General features: G+C 39.6%; 1 protein-coding gene across 3 annotated transcripts in view; it reads right to left on the reverse strand.

The window, feature by feature from the left end:
• Positions 1–90: 90 nt before the first annotated feature.
• DAPK1 (death associated protein kinase 1) overlaps positions 91–19,912 on the reverse strand; it is a 94,216-nt gene continuing 74,394 nt past the window's right edge. For all 3 annotated transcript variants that reach the window (XM_075079995.1, XM_075079996.1, XM_075079997.1), the window contains 8 exons: positions 16,749–16,826; positions 13,217–13,439; positions 10,619–10,807; positions 8,611–8,808; positions 6,303–6,441; positions 4,857–4,977; positions 3,138–3,326; positions 91–2,505 (listed from right to left, as the gene is read on the reverse strand). In XM_075079995.1, coding sequence (XP_074936096.1) covers positions 1,273–2,505; positions 3,138–3,326; positions 4,857–4,977; positions 6,303–6,441; positions 8,611–8,808; positions 10,619–10,807; positions 13,217–13,439; positions 16,749–16,826 — 2,370 coding nt within the window. In that variant the 3' untranslated portion in view covers positions 91–1,272. The remainder of the gene's footprint in view (positions 2,506–3,137; positions 3,327–4,856; positions 4,978–6,302; positions 6,442–8,610; positions 8,809–10,618; positions 10,808–13,216; positions 13,440–16,748; positions 16,827–19,912) is intronic.

A 19,912-nucleotide genomic window follows, 5' to 3' on the forward strand; every position in this document is an offset into this window, starting at 1 on the left:
CAGAAGCCAGGCATTGCCTCTCCAGGATTGTGACTGTGAGGAAAAGAGAAGTTTCGGTCCCTTTCAGCTACAGAATATGAACAACAAGGATGCAACAAGCAACAGTTTATTTGTAGAAAAATCCTTTAAAATTTTACTACATTGTAAGATTAAAGAAAAAATAGTATTAATGTATATACATACAATATATATAAACAAACACACATCGCACCATTGAAATTACATGCTTTTTAAAACAGAGAATGGGTCATATTCCCTCATGTTAATTTTAAAGTTATCACTGCAAGAAACCTTGCTTCCTTTTTGTTTTTATCCCCATCAAAGTTTTCAAGTACAGGAAGTAAGTAATGCAGGATCTAATAGTAGAAAACCTTTGTTATACGCAAATTACAACTGACAGCTATACAATATTATTCTGCAGTATCCAACACTTCTGTATTTTGAACTCTGTAATGATATGAACTCTTACCTGAGGTGCATGGAAATAATGAAGCATGGTAATTGGCAAGTTTAAGAGATTTTCACATTATGATTTGATGGTAATTGGGGTTGATTAGGTATCACATATCTATACCCATAGTACTGGCATAAGAATGCTCTGTGTGAGTCATCACCAATGTCTTAGAAGTGCAGGAAAAATTAAAAGGCAAGCACCACTTGCAATGATAAGCATGCAGACAATTTAAGTGGAACAGAGGTAGCATGTTCTTGTAACTCCAGCAGGGTCATTCAAATCAACTGCACCCTCCCTTCTGCAAAAGGCACTCGCTTTTTCAGCTATAAACAATGTGGTTTTAAATTCAGTCAGATTAACCACAAATTGTGGATTTCTCTCCTTACAAATATAAAAAAATGCTAAGCAGAGGACATGATGAAAAGAAAAAAAATAGGCTTAAGAAATACACATTTCAGGTAATATGTGCTATTCCTCTCCCATTACCTTTTATGGGGAGAATAGAAATATTTTATAAAACAGTTGCAGTATGTAATCCAAAAGTTAAGACTTTCCAGTTAAAATGGCAGTATTAAGCAGCACATTATGTATCAGGAATAATTTTAAAACACCAGAAGTACACCAGCCTTTTTTATAGATAGAGAGCAACAATTCATAGTTAGAAGTAGAAAGTTTACGCACAAAAAGGTGGTGGTGCTGGAGAAGGATAAAGATCCTTTGATGTAAAACCTCATAAATGAAAAATGCACAGAAACTCTTGTACGGTATCTTTTATAATTTCTGCAGTTTGAAAAGATGTCCATGCAAAACACCTGCTCTTACCGTGACACTACAGAGCTGATCGAGTTATAAGATGTGCCACTGTTGCAACTGGAAGCATAAGCCTCTTGACCATTAGCATCTAAATTTATTTTGAACACAGAAGATGCCTTCAGTAAGAAGTCTGCTGCATCTCTGCGACCTAATTCCCTCAGCTTAGACATCAGGATACCTACAGTGCTCTCAGGAGCATTACTCCACTCCTGCAGAAGGGCATGGACCGGGCTTGAGGGAAAGTCATCTTGTGTTCCATTATTTGTATTGTACTTTGCAACAAGATCAGGGAGGCCCAGGTTCATGGCCAGAAGGCACCAATCTTTGCCCATAGGATCAGGTGGATCCAAAAGTCGACTTAGTTTTCTCCTAGTAAGTAGATTCAGGTCGGAAACATGAATATCCATTCCTAGGCTTCCCTGGGAGTAGACATCAAGACACCCGAAACATAGTATACTGCTAAAGCTCTCTTTATATCCCCCCATAGTGTTAGTTAGTGAGGTCTCCTTTTGACTCTGTGCACGGAAAAAGTCTCTAGGCTGGTAGACCATTACTGGTTCATGACGTTCCCTCAGCTGCTGAGGACTAAGGTAGTATTTCCCTGTCAGAAGGCCTGGTAAGGTTGTGGCCATTAAGTTATCAATGGTGCTGCATACAGAATCCAGGAGTAAACAGCACTTGATCTTCTCTGTTTCCAGTCCTCTAACTTGAACCTCTATACCCTGACCATGGTTGACCAGCAGCACTAAAAGCTCAGCTCCACGATTCACAATCTTTGATCCATTTACCCACAGACGTATATCAGCATCTCCCTCTGTGCTTTGCTGATGAATCCACCTGCAGAGATTCACCTGAACTTTATGAAAAATTCCACAAGGAAATGGGGTAAGATGTTCCACAGGAACGATTCTAACACCACCATAAATCAGCACCTCATCCTCCTCATCTGTCCAAGACCTGTGGAGATTGTCAGTCTTTATCAGAGCAGGAATATCCACCATTGTTCCACTGCTAAGGTCCCTTGCACAAATATCCATGGCATCCAAAATCTGGATCAGCTCTTCCACATCACTATCTGTCACCAGACGCTGGATGTCCTCTACAGTGTACCGACCTCTATAGTGATGGAGAGCTTTTGGGTTCTCCACTGACAGGATTTTTCCGAGGACATTTGAACAGAGCCAGCGAGGATCCAGAAGCACAACATCTTGGACAGTTTCACTCTGCATAATGTTAATCTGTTTGTAAATATGAAAGTTACTATTTACATCTTGTGAAGTATAAGATGATACCCCACGTTCTCTCGTCCCTAACCTACTGACTCAATCATTTAATTAAAACTGCTGACCGGATAAAGACAACCAATGCATTTTAATTTCTTGCAAGTATTCAGAACAAAAAGCCGATTTGTTCTTGATTTCCACTGCTAACAAATCCATTAGAGCCCAACAGCAGTAAAGCCTAGCCGTGCTCTGCAAGCTACTTACACAAAGGTGTTATCCTGCAATTCAGTTTCTAATGGACACACATAAATTTCTCATTTGCAGTGAACACTTCATGCACCTCCTTATTTAAGGTGATAGCATACTTATCCTTTCTGGGATAAGTTGTAAGAACATAAAATAATATTCTCACAACTATAGCAATAAATGGTAATTCTTCCTGTCTCTAAGAAATAAAGTTAAATGAAGTAGGAGTCACAAGACAATAACAATCACAAAAAGCATTTTTAACTAGTCTGTACTTCTTATGATGTCTTCAGAGGGAGGAGAAAAAAAAAACCTAGAAATTTGCTTAAATCCCATTAAGCAATATTCCACCAGAGCAGTACCTTGCTAAAAAAATATGCAGTTTAGATAAAAACACTTACTTCTCCTATGCTATGCAACTGCTGTGCAATATGCCGTAGGTCCTCTTCACTTGCTAGGGGATTGAGCTGTTCCTGTACATCGTATATGAACTGCTGCAAGGACATCAGCTGGTTGGGTCCATTCATTTTTCTCCATGGAGGCAGTGTGGAGATTATTTTTTCACACAGATGAGTCATAGGTGGGCAAGTCTTACAAAAGCACAGAAAACATCCATTTGTAATTTCACTCTGCTGAGGATAACAGTACTATTGTTTTGTTTTTGTTTTTGTTTTTTTTTTAAAATGGTATTTACAAGGTCTAATGCATTCCTGATGTATATTCATGTCTAAAGAGTTCCCTTTGTGAAGGACCCTTACTCTTCCATCTAGCATTCACTTGCTGTAAGATCTAACTTTTCTTAATGAAGTGCATTCCAGAAACAACTTTTCACTGAAATAAAAAAACTTTCCACACATGACCACGATTACAAAAGGAATCCTGGCACATGGAACAAAGTTTGGCTTATATAGTCCAGCCTTGTCAAATGTGTTGACCACCTGAACCAGTGACTTCAGAATGTATCAATTGCCTTCATGCACCTAGAAGTTAATCTTTATTTCAGAAATTGTCAACATTTAATTAAAATATGTACTCATTAATAATCTGTACAGGACCAATTTACTTCAACAGGTGAGACAGCAGAGTACCAGGTAAGAAGTACAGATGGTACTTTTATTTATTGATTGTCTTGGACATCACTGATGCCTTCATCCTACGGTCTCAAGCCACAGCATGCACTTCTTTAGCAGCAAAGCCCTCCAGATTTCAAAGTACTGACCACAGCTACGATAAAACTTTATCAGAGAAGAAAAGCCTATTAAATCAAGAGACCATTGGGAATGTACAATAGGCTGAATTTTGCATAAACCCAAACATTTTCCTTGACCTACTGAATGAACTCAGTAATACATTCACTTTTTAATTAGTTTTTTAAAAACTACCTATCAGAAGTAGCTACAGGAAGTCTTGTTGGTGTGTCACACAAATAAGAGGGCCTTTTGTATGAAGAAATTTACATCCATTTAGCATAGGCTACATCACAACCTCACTTGGTCACCCTCAGTATGGAAGTCTGTGGATTTGTGGTGATGACATCAAACCATGGCTATTTTACCTTTAGTCTCATATACATATACCTACACATATACAACTCCAATCACCTATTTTTCAGTAAAAAATGCAGTAGAAAGTTAACGCATATTCAGTTCACACATTGATATTGGGAATTATCTTTCTAACAGTTGAGGAAACTGTTCTACTCTGGTGAGTTTTTTTAATTAAATACTTATTTGCCTGAAATATATTCTGCTTCTCTGTAATAACACGTTGATAAAAAAAAGGATTAAAACCAAAACAAACAGAAAAAAGGGTCAATGCTGGAATCCAATCACTGTCAATTCAAAATATAAAACTGTAACTTTGAAGTGAAAATCTCACATAATTTCAAGAGAGATCAATTCAGTGACCTGTACAGAACAGCTACAATTTTGAAAATGCTGACTGAATCTTTGATGTCAGGAGTTTGTTTATCACCAGGTCTGTTATACATACTGCTAAAAAAACTGAAAGAGCACACAATTATTTAAGTTTCTTAATATAAGTACTAAATTTACAGTAAATTATTGCACAAGATTTTCACATTTTGGCTGGCCCAACACAGACCATTTGACTTTACTTACAGAAATTATCTGGCTTCTTATTTCTTGCAAATGATTTCGGAGGAGCTTCATATCTTTAGACCCAGACGCTCCAGCATCCAAGACAAATAACTTGTCTGAAATTTTCAGATCATTTCCAAATCTAAAAGAGAAAAAGCATGCAGTCCCAAATCCAGTTTTAATTCTTAATCCAGTTATACTTCAGTCTTGGATTACACAAGAGTTATTTTTCTTCAAGGAATGATGAAAAAGTTTAAATACTGATTATGCTAAGATATTTTATAAGCACAGACAGTATAGCTGCTCTCTAATTTTCTTGAAGATAGAGATGTTGAGAGAAAACTGTTGTCCTTCCTAAGGAAGAAGGCTGAAGATGTGCAAGAAAATTACAACTGCATCACAGGACTTGTAATTACAAACCCGAATGTTTTACTAGAGAAGGAATAGCAGGAATTAATTCTTTTTAAGGTTTTAAGGTCTTCATATTTGTTGTTGTTGTTTTTTTTCCTTCTTCTTCTCACTTTAAATAGTTCAGTTGTCATTGCTATTGACACCAGCTCTCTTTCTCACTTCCTTTTGACTTTTCAACCGCACACACTTGTTTTCCTAGCTCTGGGTGGATTTGCATTTAAAAGGATTCCAACATAAAAGGTTACACACTGGTATTTTATGTTGATTAATTTCAATTAATTAAGATATTGCCATGCCACTATTGTTCTGGAATTCCTACATCTGTTTCTTGTACAGTCCAGACAAATGTCAATGCTTACAGGTATGGATGGTTCCTTGTACCGCACGTTACCCACTTAACGTGCTCACAGTGAGCATAAATTATTGTTGCTTTATACAACAGCAGGTTTGTGAAAAATTCCCTGTTTCCATCTACAATTAACCTGCTTTCCAAATTTTATGAAGAAGGCTAGAAGTCTCCCTAACTTCTAGGTACCTCTTGGATGACCTTGTCACCTGTGTGACTCCACAATGTCCAGCTCCTCACAAACTGTATGGAGTACCTCCAGACCTGGTTTAAGTGTTTTTTTCCTATCGATCCCAAATCAATTCAGAGCAAAGGGCGGTTCTCCTGTAAAGATTCCTCTTTTGCACCCAGAATTTCTAGCTGAGAACTGCCCACTTTTCTGAGACTGGTGCAAAACCTGAGCAGCAAGATGTTAGGTAGATGGCTGATACAGGGCTTTGGATGTATCGCAGCATCTACAGGGTGAGATTTCCTGAGCCTCAACTCATCTTTGCACCACTTGACTCATTTTAGCTCATTTAAGGCAGCACATTCACTGTTGTATTGGTAAATATTTCAACTTTTTGCACAATATAAGCTTCCTGAACATACTCAAAATATTGTAAAGCTTAAGCCACACAAAAACGTTTTACATATTCCTATGCATTTTAGTATTTTTTCTTTGCAATTGACATGTTTAAACACTATATATGAATACACCCTCCACTTACCTGTTCCTGATTTCTTTCAACAAAGATATGTCTTTGTCATACCAGAACTCTCCCCCAACAGGCCGAGGAAGATTCACTATGTCAGCATGTGTGGCGACCAAAACAACACACAGGGGACTTTTCAGCTTTCCACCAAATGCTAGAAGAGAAACAAGGGCACTCCCTCACTATGAGACATGCCTGCGGGGATGGCTGTCCTACTGAGCTGAGAAAGTAGCAATACATGTTACACTCTTCATACCAATCGCTTTTGCAGTAGATTTACCAACTCTGCCATACACCACTGGTGCTTTGGCTGTTATCTGCCTATAGGATTATCCATTTAATGTCCAATTTGAATAGCTAGATTCTTTGAATAACATCAGATACTTTGATATTGCATAGCTTTATTGTTTTAGCAAAACCATTAATCAATAACACTAATGATATATCTATTAACTACAAACTATATTAGAGTGAGGAAAAATAATTAAAAATAACATCTTCTTGAAAGGATTTCTCATAATCTTTGGATGGTCCTTAATACTACAGGTGCAAAGCAGAGGATTGTAAGTGGAACACAAAATGTCTACAACATTCATACGTTGGTATGAATGCTATTTTGCAGTACTTACACAAACAATGACCTCTCACTCAGGTGAGAGCTAAGTACGAAAGCCTGGCAGAAACCATGAAAAAGAATGAGAAAGAAAGAAAGGAAGAAAGAAAGATACAAATGGCATGAATGAGGTGACAGTATGGAACACACAGTTTTCAATCTTTTCTCAAACTGATCTTACAGAAAAGAGGAGACATCATTACACTACTTCTTTTTAAAAAGATAGTACCCAATCCTTCTGTTTTAGTCTGACAAAACTTCACATGGGAGAAATATGCTTATGTCACTGCTTGGTTTTCATCAACTAGGAGCTACAGAATCTTGATTCATTCATAAAAAGCCACATTTCCCCAAACCTCTGCGCAGCACTTCAAGGTCAGTATTTTGTAATTGTATTTTTTTTTTTTCAGAAGCTGAAGGACTTAGACAAAATAACTGGGAAGTAATTCCAAAAGTTTAAGGTTTTTGCTAACATCAGTTACTACATATTACTGGAGAGAGTTGTAATAGTACAAAAACGCATGGGTACCCAAATTGAGCTGACCAGTATAAACACTGATTTAAGCAAAGTATCTAAATAATGGTGATAATTAGATCAGCAAGAAGAAATGATTAACTCAAATTCTAACTTGTTCAAACCAAGAACTGAGTTTCCTCGCTAGACTGAGGAGCCATGAAAAGCTTTCTGCCTTCAGAAAGTCAAAGAAGGTCTGCCTTTGCTCATCATTATCAGTATCTGGCTGAGATAATGCATATAGAATCGAGCAGAAAACAAAGAGAAGGGAAACGCTCTTTGCACTATGTAAGTATTTGATATGCTTGTCTGTTGAGTCCCTAGCAGCGTTATAAATGTCCGTGAGCGCTGAGTTAGACCCACGGACTGGAATAACATTTTGGTTCATAGAACCAAGACATGTATCAGAGCTTGGCTCATCCATAAAACTGTCATGGTCTGCAGACCAATGCTCAGGTACAAGCATAAACAAGTTATATGGTGTACACATACCTAGACCTACAGACCTTTTAAAAAACCCAAAACGTTATTTAAGTTACTTTGTTTGCCTAGTAAATAACTTTCAGTTTGTTAGAAAGCTTGAATATAAAACAAGTATACTTACTTAAAACCTGTGCAGTCTGAGAATATGTGAAGTTTACTAGAAATACTCAGTTCTGTACACCCTGATGCACCAAAGGTTAACATACTTGAAGTCCAAGTACAGCTCTAGTTAAGCATGTTAAAGTGACACATGCTGAGAGGTAATGCCTCTCCACAATGTTGTTCTGTCCTGTTCTTGCTGACAAGACCAGTTTATGCTGGAAACACTGTCAATTGGGGTTAGATTCAAGTAGGATTTAAGCAAACCACCTGAAACTGGTTTTAAATGGTTCCAACCCTCTGAAACACTTTTCCATGCAGCTTATCTGAAATAAAACTTCATCTGCCATTTACAGAATATAAATCCCAGTGCCACAAGACAGTGAACTGTACCTCATAACCCATTTTAGTTGGACTAAGTGGTGCAGACTTCACATTTGTTCTCCAGATAAAATTCCCTTTCTTTAAGAAACCTTGTGTAAAGTTTGTTTGAATACATGGGGGTGAAGACAGATAACTGGACCCAACAAAAGGGATGTACAAAGTTGCAGAGAAAAGCAAGAAGCTGTATCTTATAGTCCCCTAATATTTCATTAACAGGCAGAAGAGCATACCTATTGGCTCCTCAACTGGGACTAGCGATTTCAGGAAGCTGAGCCAAAAGGTCACTTGGTTTAGCTGTATTTCATAAGGCTCCTCGAGACTAAAAAGCACTACGTGAATTGCAGTGGGATCATTTGCAGCAAAAAAATCGTAACAGCAGAAATAGACAGGATTCCCAGAGAATTCCCAGATGCTGAAATCACCAACTCCTGAAAAACAGACAAACAGATGAAGAGATCACACTTCGTCAGTAACCACAAAGCATCTTTCATCCATGGAAAGACAAACTAAAGAGTTAATCTTATTTTAACTTTCACAAAGAGAAACCATACACGTGTGAGAAAGGATAACTGCAAATGCTATCATGAACAAAGGCAATGGGTTTCAGTCAGTCTCAGAGGCTGAGAAGTTGGGTCCTCACAATCTGTTCCTCTCTCACATTCACTTCTCTAGGATATTCAGCTGGATGCCACATGAAAGCACCTGTGTGTTAAATGCATGCAGCTTTCCACTTAAATTGGCCTTTGCCTTGCAAAACAGTAATTCCCTTGAAAAACAAGAATAACAGCTCCCATTCTTTTCCTGCTCACCCCAAAAAGCTCAACATTTTTATTAAATTTTCTTCTTAACATGCCACTGCTGGTATTAAAAACAGCTGAAGTACATTCTCAAAAAAGCCACTTGGCTTCATAGAATTGTATTATTCACATCACGTTGTTAAGTCAGGACTGAAGAATCACCATGTTAAGGATCGCAACAGCACCATGCTTTTTTTTTTTTTTTTTTGCCATCTCCTTTGGCTTTAGGTGAGAAAAGTATTAGTGTGTTGCACTGTATAGCACTTCCCAGACCCACCATCTGATTAGGGTGAAGTCTGCCATACTTGTACTACTTCTATTTAAAGAAATACTGATTAAGATGCACCTCAAACTTCTAGAAGCCAGAAACCTCAAACCTGCTGTTATGAGTACAGCTATTCAGAGTTCACCCGTGTGCGTGCTTTCCTTCTACATCAAGAAAGAACAGAGAAAGAAAGGAAACCCCTTCTGACAGTCTGTTGCAGAACTCTCTTTCACTGGAGAATGTGACTTGGTTTCAAATTACACCAGAAGAGGAAATCAGCCTGGACAAAAAACAAGCTTTAGCTACATGCCAAACTTCAGTATCTAGGACAAATATTTTGTCACTGCCTGTGTCAGTGTGCATATACTGCGTTTACAAATAGGTTTCTCTCTCCAAAAGAAAATCTTGATTAATTCTAATTTAGCCTCAAAATCGCAGCTTCTAAGGCATACAAAACATTTTTGTTATTAAGAAGAGATCCTACTGAGAGAGATCTTACAACCTATGTAACGATTAGTATGCTGGTCGTGTATATGCACCATTTGGATTGTCTTCGCAGTCAAAGGCCATATATGTACTTATGACAACTCCTCCGACTGACACCTGTTACTGCTAACTGGTTTCAACTGCAGAGCAATTAGCTTCCTTTCAAAAAATATGAAATCAGAAGCTCCACTCACCGTGTTTGGTGAGCCCCAGGACTCACCAAACATGCTCCAGTCCTGTCATGGGGCGAGAATGGTAGGTCCTTCAAACAGCTGGGAACCTCTTAAACAGTGAGTACGCTTGGGTCTATGGGACCAGATTAAATCTGACAAAATCCCCAAATAACATACAGTATAGGTGAAGGAGCCTTCATTCTAGTAGCCAGCCTGCCAATCCACTCCTATTATACCAAATCCCTCCTTCCTCCTGCCCCCACTTAATAATCTCAAGAACATTTCTGTGTGACACTCCAAGGGTCTGAGACATGTGATTACTAAGTGTATTACAGGTAGAGAACTTAATGCAGATTTACTTTCTGCTTAAACAAACCAAACCCCACCAGTGCTGGATTCTCAACCACAGTCACTACCATACTAAGTCAGATTTTTTTTCCTTTTTATTTTCAAAGACAACCAACACGCATTAACCATCCCGCAGCATTAAGGCACGCCAGCCCAGGGCTCTGCTTACCATGCAAGCAGGCATTCTGAATGTCAATGGCCTTGGTGGACTGGTCATCAGCAGAGAAGTGAGAGTGGTGAGCAGGTGAAACAAAAGCTTCTAATACTCCTTTGGTCAGGCCCGGCTCAAACATCATACTACGGCTTCTCACGCTGACATTCTCACAACCAGGATAAAGATTCGTAATGCTTACTGAAACTGGGCCAGGGAAGGAAAATGAGATTATAAACCATGTGCAAGTCACAACCAGATCACCTCAAAATAAGTATGCAAGGCATAAAAGCTTATTAAAAAAACCAAACTGCTCTTCAAAAAAAGGAGATGACTACCAAGCTGTGAGCACACACAATTACAACCTTATTCTGAATGATGAAAAGGAAAATATTAGAGTGATCCCATATAGCACTTATTAACCTTTAGCAGATATACCACTGGGTGTGAAACAAAAAAAACCTGAATTATTTGAGAATGAAAGGTTTCAATAGTTAAAGTTCTTCTATGTTGCAAAGATATACTGCTTTTTTAGCTAAAGGCTGCAATTTCATAGCTGGTCTATTTCTATTGGCATGGAAATGCTACATATTCATATACTTGATTGCTGTAAGTAGGATAAAAATATCACTGTGTAACAACTGTTTCTGGGGAGGTGGGGGAGGAAAGCAGGCCCTTAACCAAAATTATTTTACTAATAAGCGATTTGTTTAGTTCATGCTTAATTCAGATTCTTGAAGAGTAAAGAGAAATGAAAGGGCTTTTTAATTGACTTGCACCATCTAGTGGAGAAAGTAAATATTTATTTCTTCCACTAGATGCTGAATTCTAAAAGTTGGGTTTTAATATAGAAAGAAGGTATCTGTAAGCTGTAAAACTACACTTTCATGTTTGATCTTCTGGGCTAATATTTAAATCTTTAGGCTCTCGTAAATAAATACATGGTGAATTCACACACTTATTTTTACAGAATTCAAACAAATGTAAGCACATGATCAAGTATAGACCAAACTCTGCTGGTTTAAATGTTTATCTTGGTTATGTCAGTCAACCCATAACACTGTTTATGTGTTATATAATTATTTTCATCCAAAAAGAACAGATACTGAAACAATTTAAAAAAAAAATCCAAACATTAAAACAACACCTTAATAGCTTTGTTTGCACAGGACTACTACACAAGTTTCAAGTGTGCATAGCACCACACAACTTTCTGGCTTTGTATTTAGGTAAACTATTTCAAATGCATGCTTCACATTCACCATTATTTCTATAATGGTTTGCCAATGTGACTGGCAGTCTTGTCTGATTTTATGATGGTGTGAGCACATAATGCCTAGACTCTTGTTCTGGTACCAACCAACATAAAAAACCTGTCTTCAGTCAAAACCTTCTTGCACTGCCTCCAGGAACTGATATTTCTTGAGTGACTTATCTCTCTTCATATGAAACAGTAAATTAAGATAAATTAATCAAGAACCTCTGACTGATTCATTTAATCAGTTTCTTTATTCTGTTGTCACAGATCTGAGACCCTGGTGTTAAGTAAATAGCAAATGCAATAACAATCTCTGTGCCAGGTATCTTATCTTGTTAAAGCCACTCTGTGAGTACCTTACAGCTTCCTCAGGTGACTAGAAAGTAGAGATGAAATCTACTACTAGCCCTGTTCTAACATTAAAAACGATGAATGAAACCTAAACCTGAAAATATTATCCAAAGGTTTTAACAGAAGAAGGCAACCCTGACTTAATCTAAAACTTATAGTAAGAATTCTTCTAAACAGCAATTTAAACTTGAGCTCCCAAAGTGCCTGCTTAGCCTGCATACATTGCGCAGCCTCTCAGTGTTAGAACACAGACCTGGACAAATAGTTGTCTACTCTTTACTTCTGCCACAACTGTGGATTCTACCGAAGCCAGGTACATGCTGAAGCGTAAACCTAGCTAGCTCCTCCACATCCTGCAACTCTTCCCACTCCACACAGGCCAGCTGGTGCTACGCGGGCAAAGTTTCCCTATTATTTGCACATATTTACTTCAGTTTAGAAAACCTCCATTTTCACCTTGTTTGGAGACAATTTCAGACACCTCTAACTGGGCTAATTCACTCCTGTACCTTATGCAAAAGCATCAGAGGCAGTTCTAAGACCTCTATTATTACTTAAAAATCACATAAAGATGCAGCAACTGTTTCAATTTTGCACAGAGTTTATTGAAACTACTCAAACAAAAAGGCTGACAAAACATAATCCCCAAAACCACAATGGTGGAATACGGTCATGACACTGGCATTCATAGCCCAGGACTTTTTGTGAAAAATAAATGCATGTGTTCGCAAGTCTCGTCCTCCACTCTCCAAGTTCACTTATGCAGCATGCGAGTAAACAAAACCTTACCTACTCCTACACCCTCCACACCCGGTGGTCCTCTTCATTCTTAATTTAGGTACAAGCCTGTGCACAGAGGAGTCAATACCCTCTCTGCTTTGCTTTGGTTTCTTCCATGCTTAGCCTGTCCTGTCTTTTGCAGTGCAGCCAAAAGTTCTTCCTTAGGAGCTACACAGACCAAGAGGAAAATGGTTGCTCATTCAAATGTTACATCTTCAAAGCCATACCTGAAGGTTTGGAAGACAAAGGAGATGGGGGGAATCTGGTAGAGTTCGTGGAGGAGAGCCTAGGCCTACGTCTTCGGAAAAAGCTTCTTATCAGGCCACACTTGAGAGACTCCACGAGGGTTGTTTTCCCAGCGCCAGAGTGTCCAAACAGCTTCAGTTTTATCCGGGGCTGCGGATTCTGTGTGTGCCGCAGCTGCTGGATAAAAAGCCCCCGGTGTGTATCCTAAAATGGAACAGAAGAAATTAGAAGGTGTGGCAGGGAACTTCTGCCTCCCAGTGAACTCAAAACACAGGGTTTAGATAATGCTTTCTTGCCAGGTTGGTGTTCTTCTGGATCAGTTCCTCCATCTGCTTTACTATGCGATTGATCAGTTTCTGGCAGAAGGGCAGGGACAGGCAGGCAAGGCGCAGCTGTCTGCTCTCAACAGCCACCTTGAGTCTTCATGAAAATCACATGACTTCAGGCTCAACATCAGTGAATGGGATAATTTTGACCTCTGATGGAAAGGGCAGAGGAGGAAAAACTAGCCTCTCCCACTACCCATTCTGCTTACCTGTCAGTCTTGGTAGCATAACCAATATCCATAATCTTATATAATATACATGCAGCATTGAAGAATTTTGCAGTGACAGCTACCACATGACCAATTTGAAAACTCAGTGTGCATTTCCCCTCTTCTTTACATCAACTTTTTCTGTATTTCTCATGTTTGGGAGAATTGTCCTCTTCCCACTCCATCCCTCCCCGCCCAGTTCTCTATTTCCACTTCAGTTCCCTGCAAGGTAACTTGCTTCCCAGACTACTCTTATCTCTCCTTTCCCCACACACTTATTCTTCTTTACCTTAAAAGACCTCCCGCATACTATTCACCTTTCATTTTTCTACCCCTCTACTGCAAGGTACATTCTCCAGACTAGTTTCTTTCCTCCCAGGCCTCAACAGATCTGCCTCCCTACTTAATTCTCTCACAGTTTGCTTGTGTGTGCATTCACTGTCTCTTCCACAGCTGCAGTCTCGCCCTCCTACACAGGCCTTCCTCAAACCCAATCACATCTCCTACAGAAGAGCTTTCCACTTTGAGCTCTGTCCTGGTTTCAGCTGGGATAGAGTTAATTTTCTTCTTAGTAGCAGGTATAGTACCGTATTTTCAATTTAGTATGAGAATAATGTTGATGACACACTGATGTTTTAGTTGTTGCTAAGCATTGACAACCCTAGACTTTTCAGCTTCCCATGTGTACAAGAAGCTGGGAGGGGACACAGCCGGGACAGCTGACCCCAAGTGACACCAGGGATATCCCATACCATATGACGTCATGCCCAGCTTATAGAGCTGAGCAAAGAAGAAAGAAGAAGAAAATGTTTGGTGTGACGGCATTTGTCTTCCCAAGTAACAGTTACATGTGATGGAGCCCTGCTTTCCTGGAGATGGATGAACACCTGCCTGCCCATCGGAAGGAGTGAATGAATTCCATGATTTACTTTGCTTGCATGTGTGGCTTTTGCTTTACCTATTAAACTGTCTTTACCTCAACCCACAAGTTTTCTCACTTTTACCCTTCTGATTCTCTCCCCAGTCCCACTGTGGGGGAGTGAGCGAGGGTTGTGTGGTGCTTAGTCGTTATCTGGGGTTAAACCATGACAGGCTCTCCCAACACCCATCTGGGTCTTGTCTTGCAGTATCTGAAGGATACTCCTTCTGTTCCTGCCAAAGGCAGAGCCAGGAATGAACAAGTCAAAACTGTCTTTTCTCTCTGCCCAGCATGAAGCAATCAGACATGGATGCTCTATTTCTCAGAGAAACTGAGCTTGAAAAATCAACTTAACAAGGGGATGCAGTGCAGGTTAGCAAACTATCAAGTGTCTCTTGCCACAGAAAGACCTGTTTTAAGGAAACAGGTGGCAGAAAGGTGCAAGGACAAAGAAGCCAGCTTCATCCGCCCTTCCTTCATTCTCCCATTTGGAGCTGAAAGAGCAGCTCTGTTGTTCTGTATTTGTACTAAGTTTAACATGCAGGGTGAGTCATCAATGAGCACCTACAGCCCCCCCAAAATTATAAGCACGCAGCAATTCAGATGAGGAATGTGACAGATATAGTAGTCCATATAATTTAGTTCCTTACTCACTAATAGGCATTTATTAAATAAATTAGTCACAATGCAAATACTGCACCCTCTCATGGCTAATACTGAACCCTCTGCAAGAGCCACTACGACAGTAGGTTTTCATGTGTGTGCTGTTAGGGAAAGAACCCTCCACAGGGACTGAAAATAGAACAAGTGCCATGTATGCTCTCTATTAGATGATGTTGACCATTTTGAGTACTAGAATACTTCCAGTGGCTTGATGTAGTTTATTAATTCTGTTGATCAAATTCTCTGTTGCAAAGTATACTGTGGTGAAGTATATAATTATCATTCATTTTCCCCACATGTACAGGCAGGTCTTCAATAATTAAGTGTACTCTGCTATCAAGAAGAGAGTTACAGCTACTAACATCTCTTTTAGAAGAGATTTATCTGATCTCCCTTTTGTTCTAGGTCAACTCATATTAGTTCCATACTTTTATCATGATTAAAGCAGAAATTTATCCACCTACATGCAGAAACAGGCAAGGGTTTGGTGTGGGGATACAACTATGCAAAATGGATCCTGTTACAACAAAGATTTACAAAAGCTACCATTGCAAAGAAAGGCTGAACTTTGGCACATCTTCGCTGATCTATTTTACAATGCTAGCAAGCATAGATTTACTGGCAGGACTAAAGGATATGATTCTGCTTCCACCTTGGCAATGCCTGGTACACACCATATTCTATCGCCACTCTGAAATGATCATATATTTCAGTCTTCCAAAGACCTATCAGCATAATTAAAACAGGACTGTTTTAATTGGCCTAGCTGTTGCCTAGATCCTCCAGGCAAGTGGTCCTTGAACCTTCACAGCATGAGTCATGCTGCCTATCCAGAATGTGTACCAGATGTGCCAGACTTACTGCCTTACAACAAGCCCAGATCAGCTTTGCATTCTAGTTGTCCGGGGGTTTGGAGATACTGAAATTGCAGAACTAAAAAAAGACACTGAGAACTTATGCAACAATTCCACATTGTATAAGAGTTTTCAAAAGGGGCACAAACCCCTCATACTTCATAACCCTCACATATGATGGTTGGGAAATAAGTCCTCTTGTGGGATGCGCTAATTCTTCAGTTTATTTTCCAGTTTCTTCTATACATCTTAAATGATTTTCTAGGCATTGTCAGAGACAGGATAAAATATGTAGTGGTGCAGACTAGCTTAGCCATTTTTCTTAATATGGACATACCTGCTTTAACTGAGGGCGTAATTTCAAATTAAAAATGAAGCAGGGAGGGGGGACAGGGAAAGAGGCACCATTCCAGTACGGATTTTCTGCAACACCATTTTAGAATGGCTTTGATGAACACCTTATCATATGATTTCCCATGGTCAAGCTTTTTCTGGTATCTTGAAAACATGAAAACCTCAGTTAAAATTAATGCATTCCCAACCTTTTTAAGTCTTGCAAGCAGACTGGCTACATGTTCATGCTGCTCTGCTCTGGCGAGATCTTCTGCTGTTTTCCCATCCTGTTAAAAGACAAATTATTACCAGCAGTTCCTTCCTTTTGCCCACAATAAAAAAAATCACGTGCAGCATAGCTCAGCTGCCCAAGGCGGTAACAGAATTGCTGTCAGATGCAAATGAAATAGGGAGAAGAAAACCAAAACAAACCAGCAACAATTACCCCCCAACAGAATTAAAAAAACCCCACAGTACAAGGCACAACAATGGCATTTCTTTTATAAATTGGCATCTGGATGCCACTGTAACAAGGTACTTTGAATTCACAGTCCAAGAGCAATGCCAATACTCCCCATCTGAATTCCTCTTCTCACCAATTAGAGGATGACTGCAATTTCTATATATTACATATTGAAAGACCTAAAAGTTTAAACAGTTCATAAAGAGGGGACACATCAATATATTCACTCACATGAATAGCAGGTGAATTTTGTTTACTAATGGATAAAGAATGACTGTGGCACATCAGTCACTGGAGGTTTCCAGAAAACAAGAATATTTTAAGGGACATGGTTTAAAATGCATCAGCAAATTTAAAAGGAGAAACAAAGCTGCCTTCAGCATTCTGGTCTTGCCATTTAATAACCCATGTTTCACAGGTCAGCAGTTTAATATTAAATAGGCTGAAAGAAAAATTGCTCACTACTTTTGCTCTTACAACTACATTAATCCTAGTGTGTTGTTTTAAATTTTGGTAAAAGGTAACTAATTTATGAGCACTTTCCTTCTTTCACTCTCTCAGAAAAGAGCTTTCGATTATTAAGTAGTAGTACTGGAAAACAAAGACCTCTTTCTGGGGTTTCTATCTTTGATTTTACTAGTTTTTCATATGAAACCTGCATTGTCTTAAGTAGTTCCTGAGGTTACTATAATTATTATCCCTACATATGAAATAAATATCTCTGACAATTGAATGCCCACCTACAGAAGCCATTTTTAGGTTTCCACAAAAATTATTAGGTACTCCAGAACTTCAGATAATTGAGAAAGAACAGGAAAAAAACATCAGCAAGAAACAGCCAAAGTTGTAGTTTATGGCGTGAACTGACTAAATTTGAACGAATACCTTACCTTTAAAATTCTGTCCCTAGTTGATGTAATTGCAACTTTTGTAAAAAAATACCTGAATGCATTTTTTTAAAAGTAATTTTCCTTAGAGAAGATGCACCAAAAGGAAAGAATCTCTGTGCTGACCCTCCCCTCCCTATCCCAGTTAATCCCAAGTGCCTGCTGTCTGAGAGGAAGAGCAGTCTAGTGGCTGGGCATCAGAACTGCTTCAGTACGAATGCTTCCTGAGTTTCCAGTCTTGGGCACATCCACGGGAACCCTAAACCTTCAAATAAAGGGGAAACCTTGATCCCCTTCCTGAGAATATCTGTGATAACGGAATGCAGTCTTCACCAACCAAGTGTGAATTTTAACTGGATCCTGAAATCTTTGGCCTGCCTCTAAAGTACAAAGCAGTACTGCTAGAGCCTGACCACGCACTATACCAGAGCGCAGTGTGTTCCTGTTGCAACATAAGGTTGGAGATGGCCTGGCAAACCCCAGCACCAAGCCCATATGCAGCAATAGATCTCTGCAGGGGTACTGTCCCTTTGAACCTGAGCAAGTCCCACACCTCTCAATGGATATGCCACAACTGTCCTGGCATGGCTTGGGTAGCTTGGCACCCTGGCTTGGTCTGATTCATTGCTCCATGGGGGTTTGCTCTGGCTTCAAGCCTGGCTTTGTGGAACAGCTGTACTCTGATACATCATTTGTTTAGCTCAGTCACAGCTATTTGGCACAAACATAAAGGAATTAACCATCTGGTGGCTATTTGGCAAAGAGCATGGATGGCACTGGCTTAGTCAGAGCCTGACTGGTGAGCACGGTTATACTGGCATGGAGATGACTACTCCAAAACTGGAAAGATGGCAACAGGAAAGGTTCAAATTGCTAAAAGTCTAAGCAGATGTGTGCACAGAGCAAGACCGCCTGTAACAGTGGAATGGCACTGTCATGACACAGACCTCCTTCTCCGCTTCCTAGCAGGTTCCTGAACTCAAGACCAGCTGTCTGATACAGCTGCCTAATCTTGGTTCAGACTGCTATGAAGGAAGAAGACCTGAAAAGAAGCTCCAACAGGCTTTCGTGCTACCTTTTGCCCAGGCATTGCTCCTAGGCTAAGGCTTTTGCCTTTGGTTCTCACCTGAGCAACATTACAGCTGTATGCCTGTGTGTGGCCATGTACCTCACTAAGCCAGCCCCTGACTTCCAGGTTTGACCTTGAACCTGTCTCTTCCCTATGGACTTGCCTGGCGATCACTAGATCCTTGGCTGACCATGATCACCAAGCCCAGTTCCTGACCTTGACTCAACCTCAGACCTGCGTCATTGTTACAGACTTGACCAGCAACACAGACTCTTGGCTGAAGCTGGGTGTGATCACTGGACCTGCTCTGTTTGCCTTGCTTGCGTACTGTGGGACTGGGCTCTTGTTGGTGAGGTCATTGCCCCTGCTTGCCTTGTTGTTTACTCTTTGCTCCTAGCTCACCTTCCCTTACGGAGCAATGCCTTAGTAAGGGCATAGCCTGACAAGCATAATTTTTGAAATCCATGGTCATTAGACCATATAGTGAACACTACAGGCAGAAAGGTCCATGGAGCAGATGAAGGATACCCCAGAGCATTGGCAACAAGCACCAAGTACAGCAGAAAGAATTAGAGGTCAAATTTACCCCAAAAAACTGAATTTTGAGAAGTTTACATTGAGAGGTGCTAGAAGTTCTGTTCACATATCTGTTGAAAATTAGGCTCCATTTATTGATTGAGATAACAGGTGGAAAAAGCATTTACTTCCATGAAAAATATATGAAAAGAACAAAGTTCCCTTTTTTGTCCAAAACTGTGAACAAGATGAGGCTGTTTATTTCTCTGGATGTCCACTGCAGGATGAACTGTAGAGCACAACAATAATTAGAACATACATACACAAGCAAAATAGCAAATGGATTTCACTAAGTTGTTTTCCTGTTCAAGTCTTCTTGAAAAGTACAGGGATCTATACACTGGAACAGCAATGTGCAAGCAAAGCTGGCATCTGAAA

Source organism: Phalacrocorax aristotelis, chromosome Z (assembly GCF_949628215.1).
Source record: "Phalacrocorax aristotelis chromosome Z, bGulAri2.1, whole genome shotgun sequence".
NCBI lineage: Eukaryota > Metazoa > Chordata > Aves > Suliformes > Phalacrocoracidae > Phalacrocorax > Phalacrocorax aristotelis.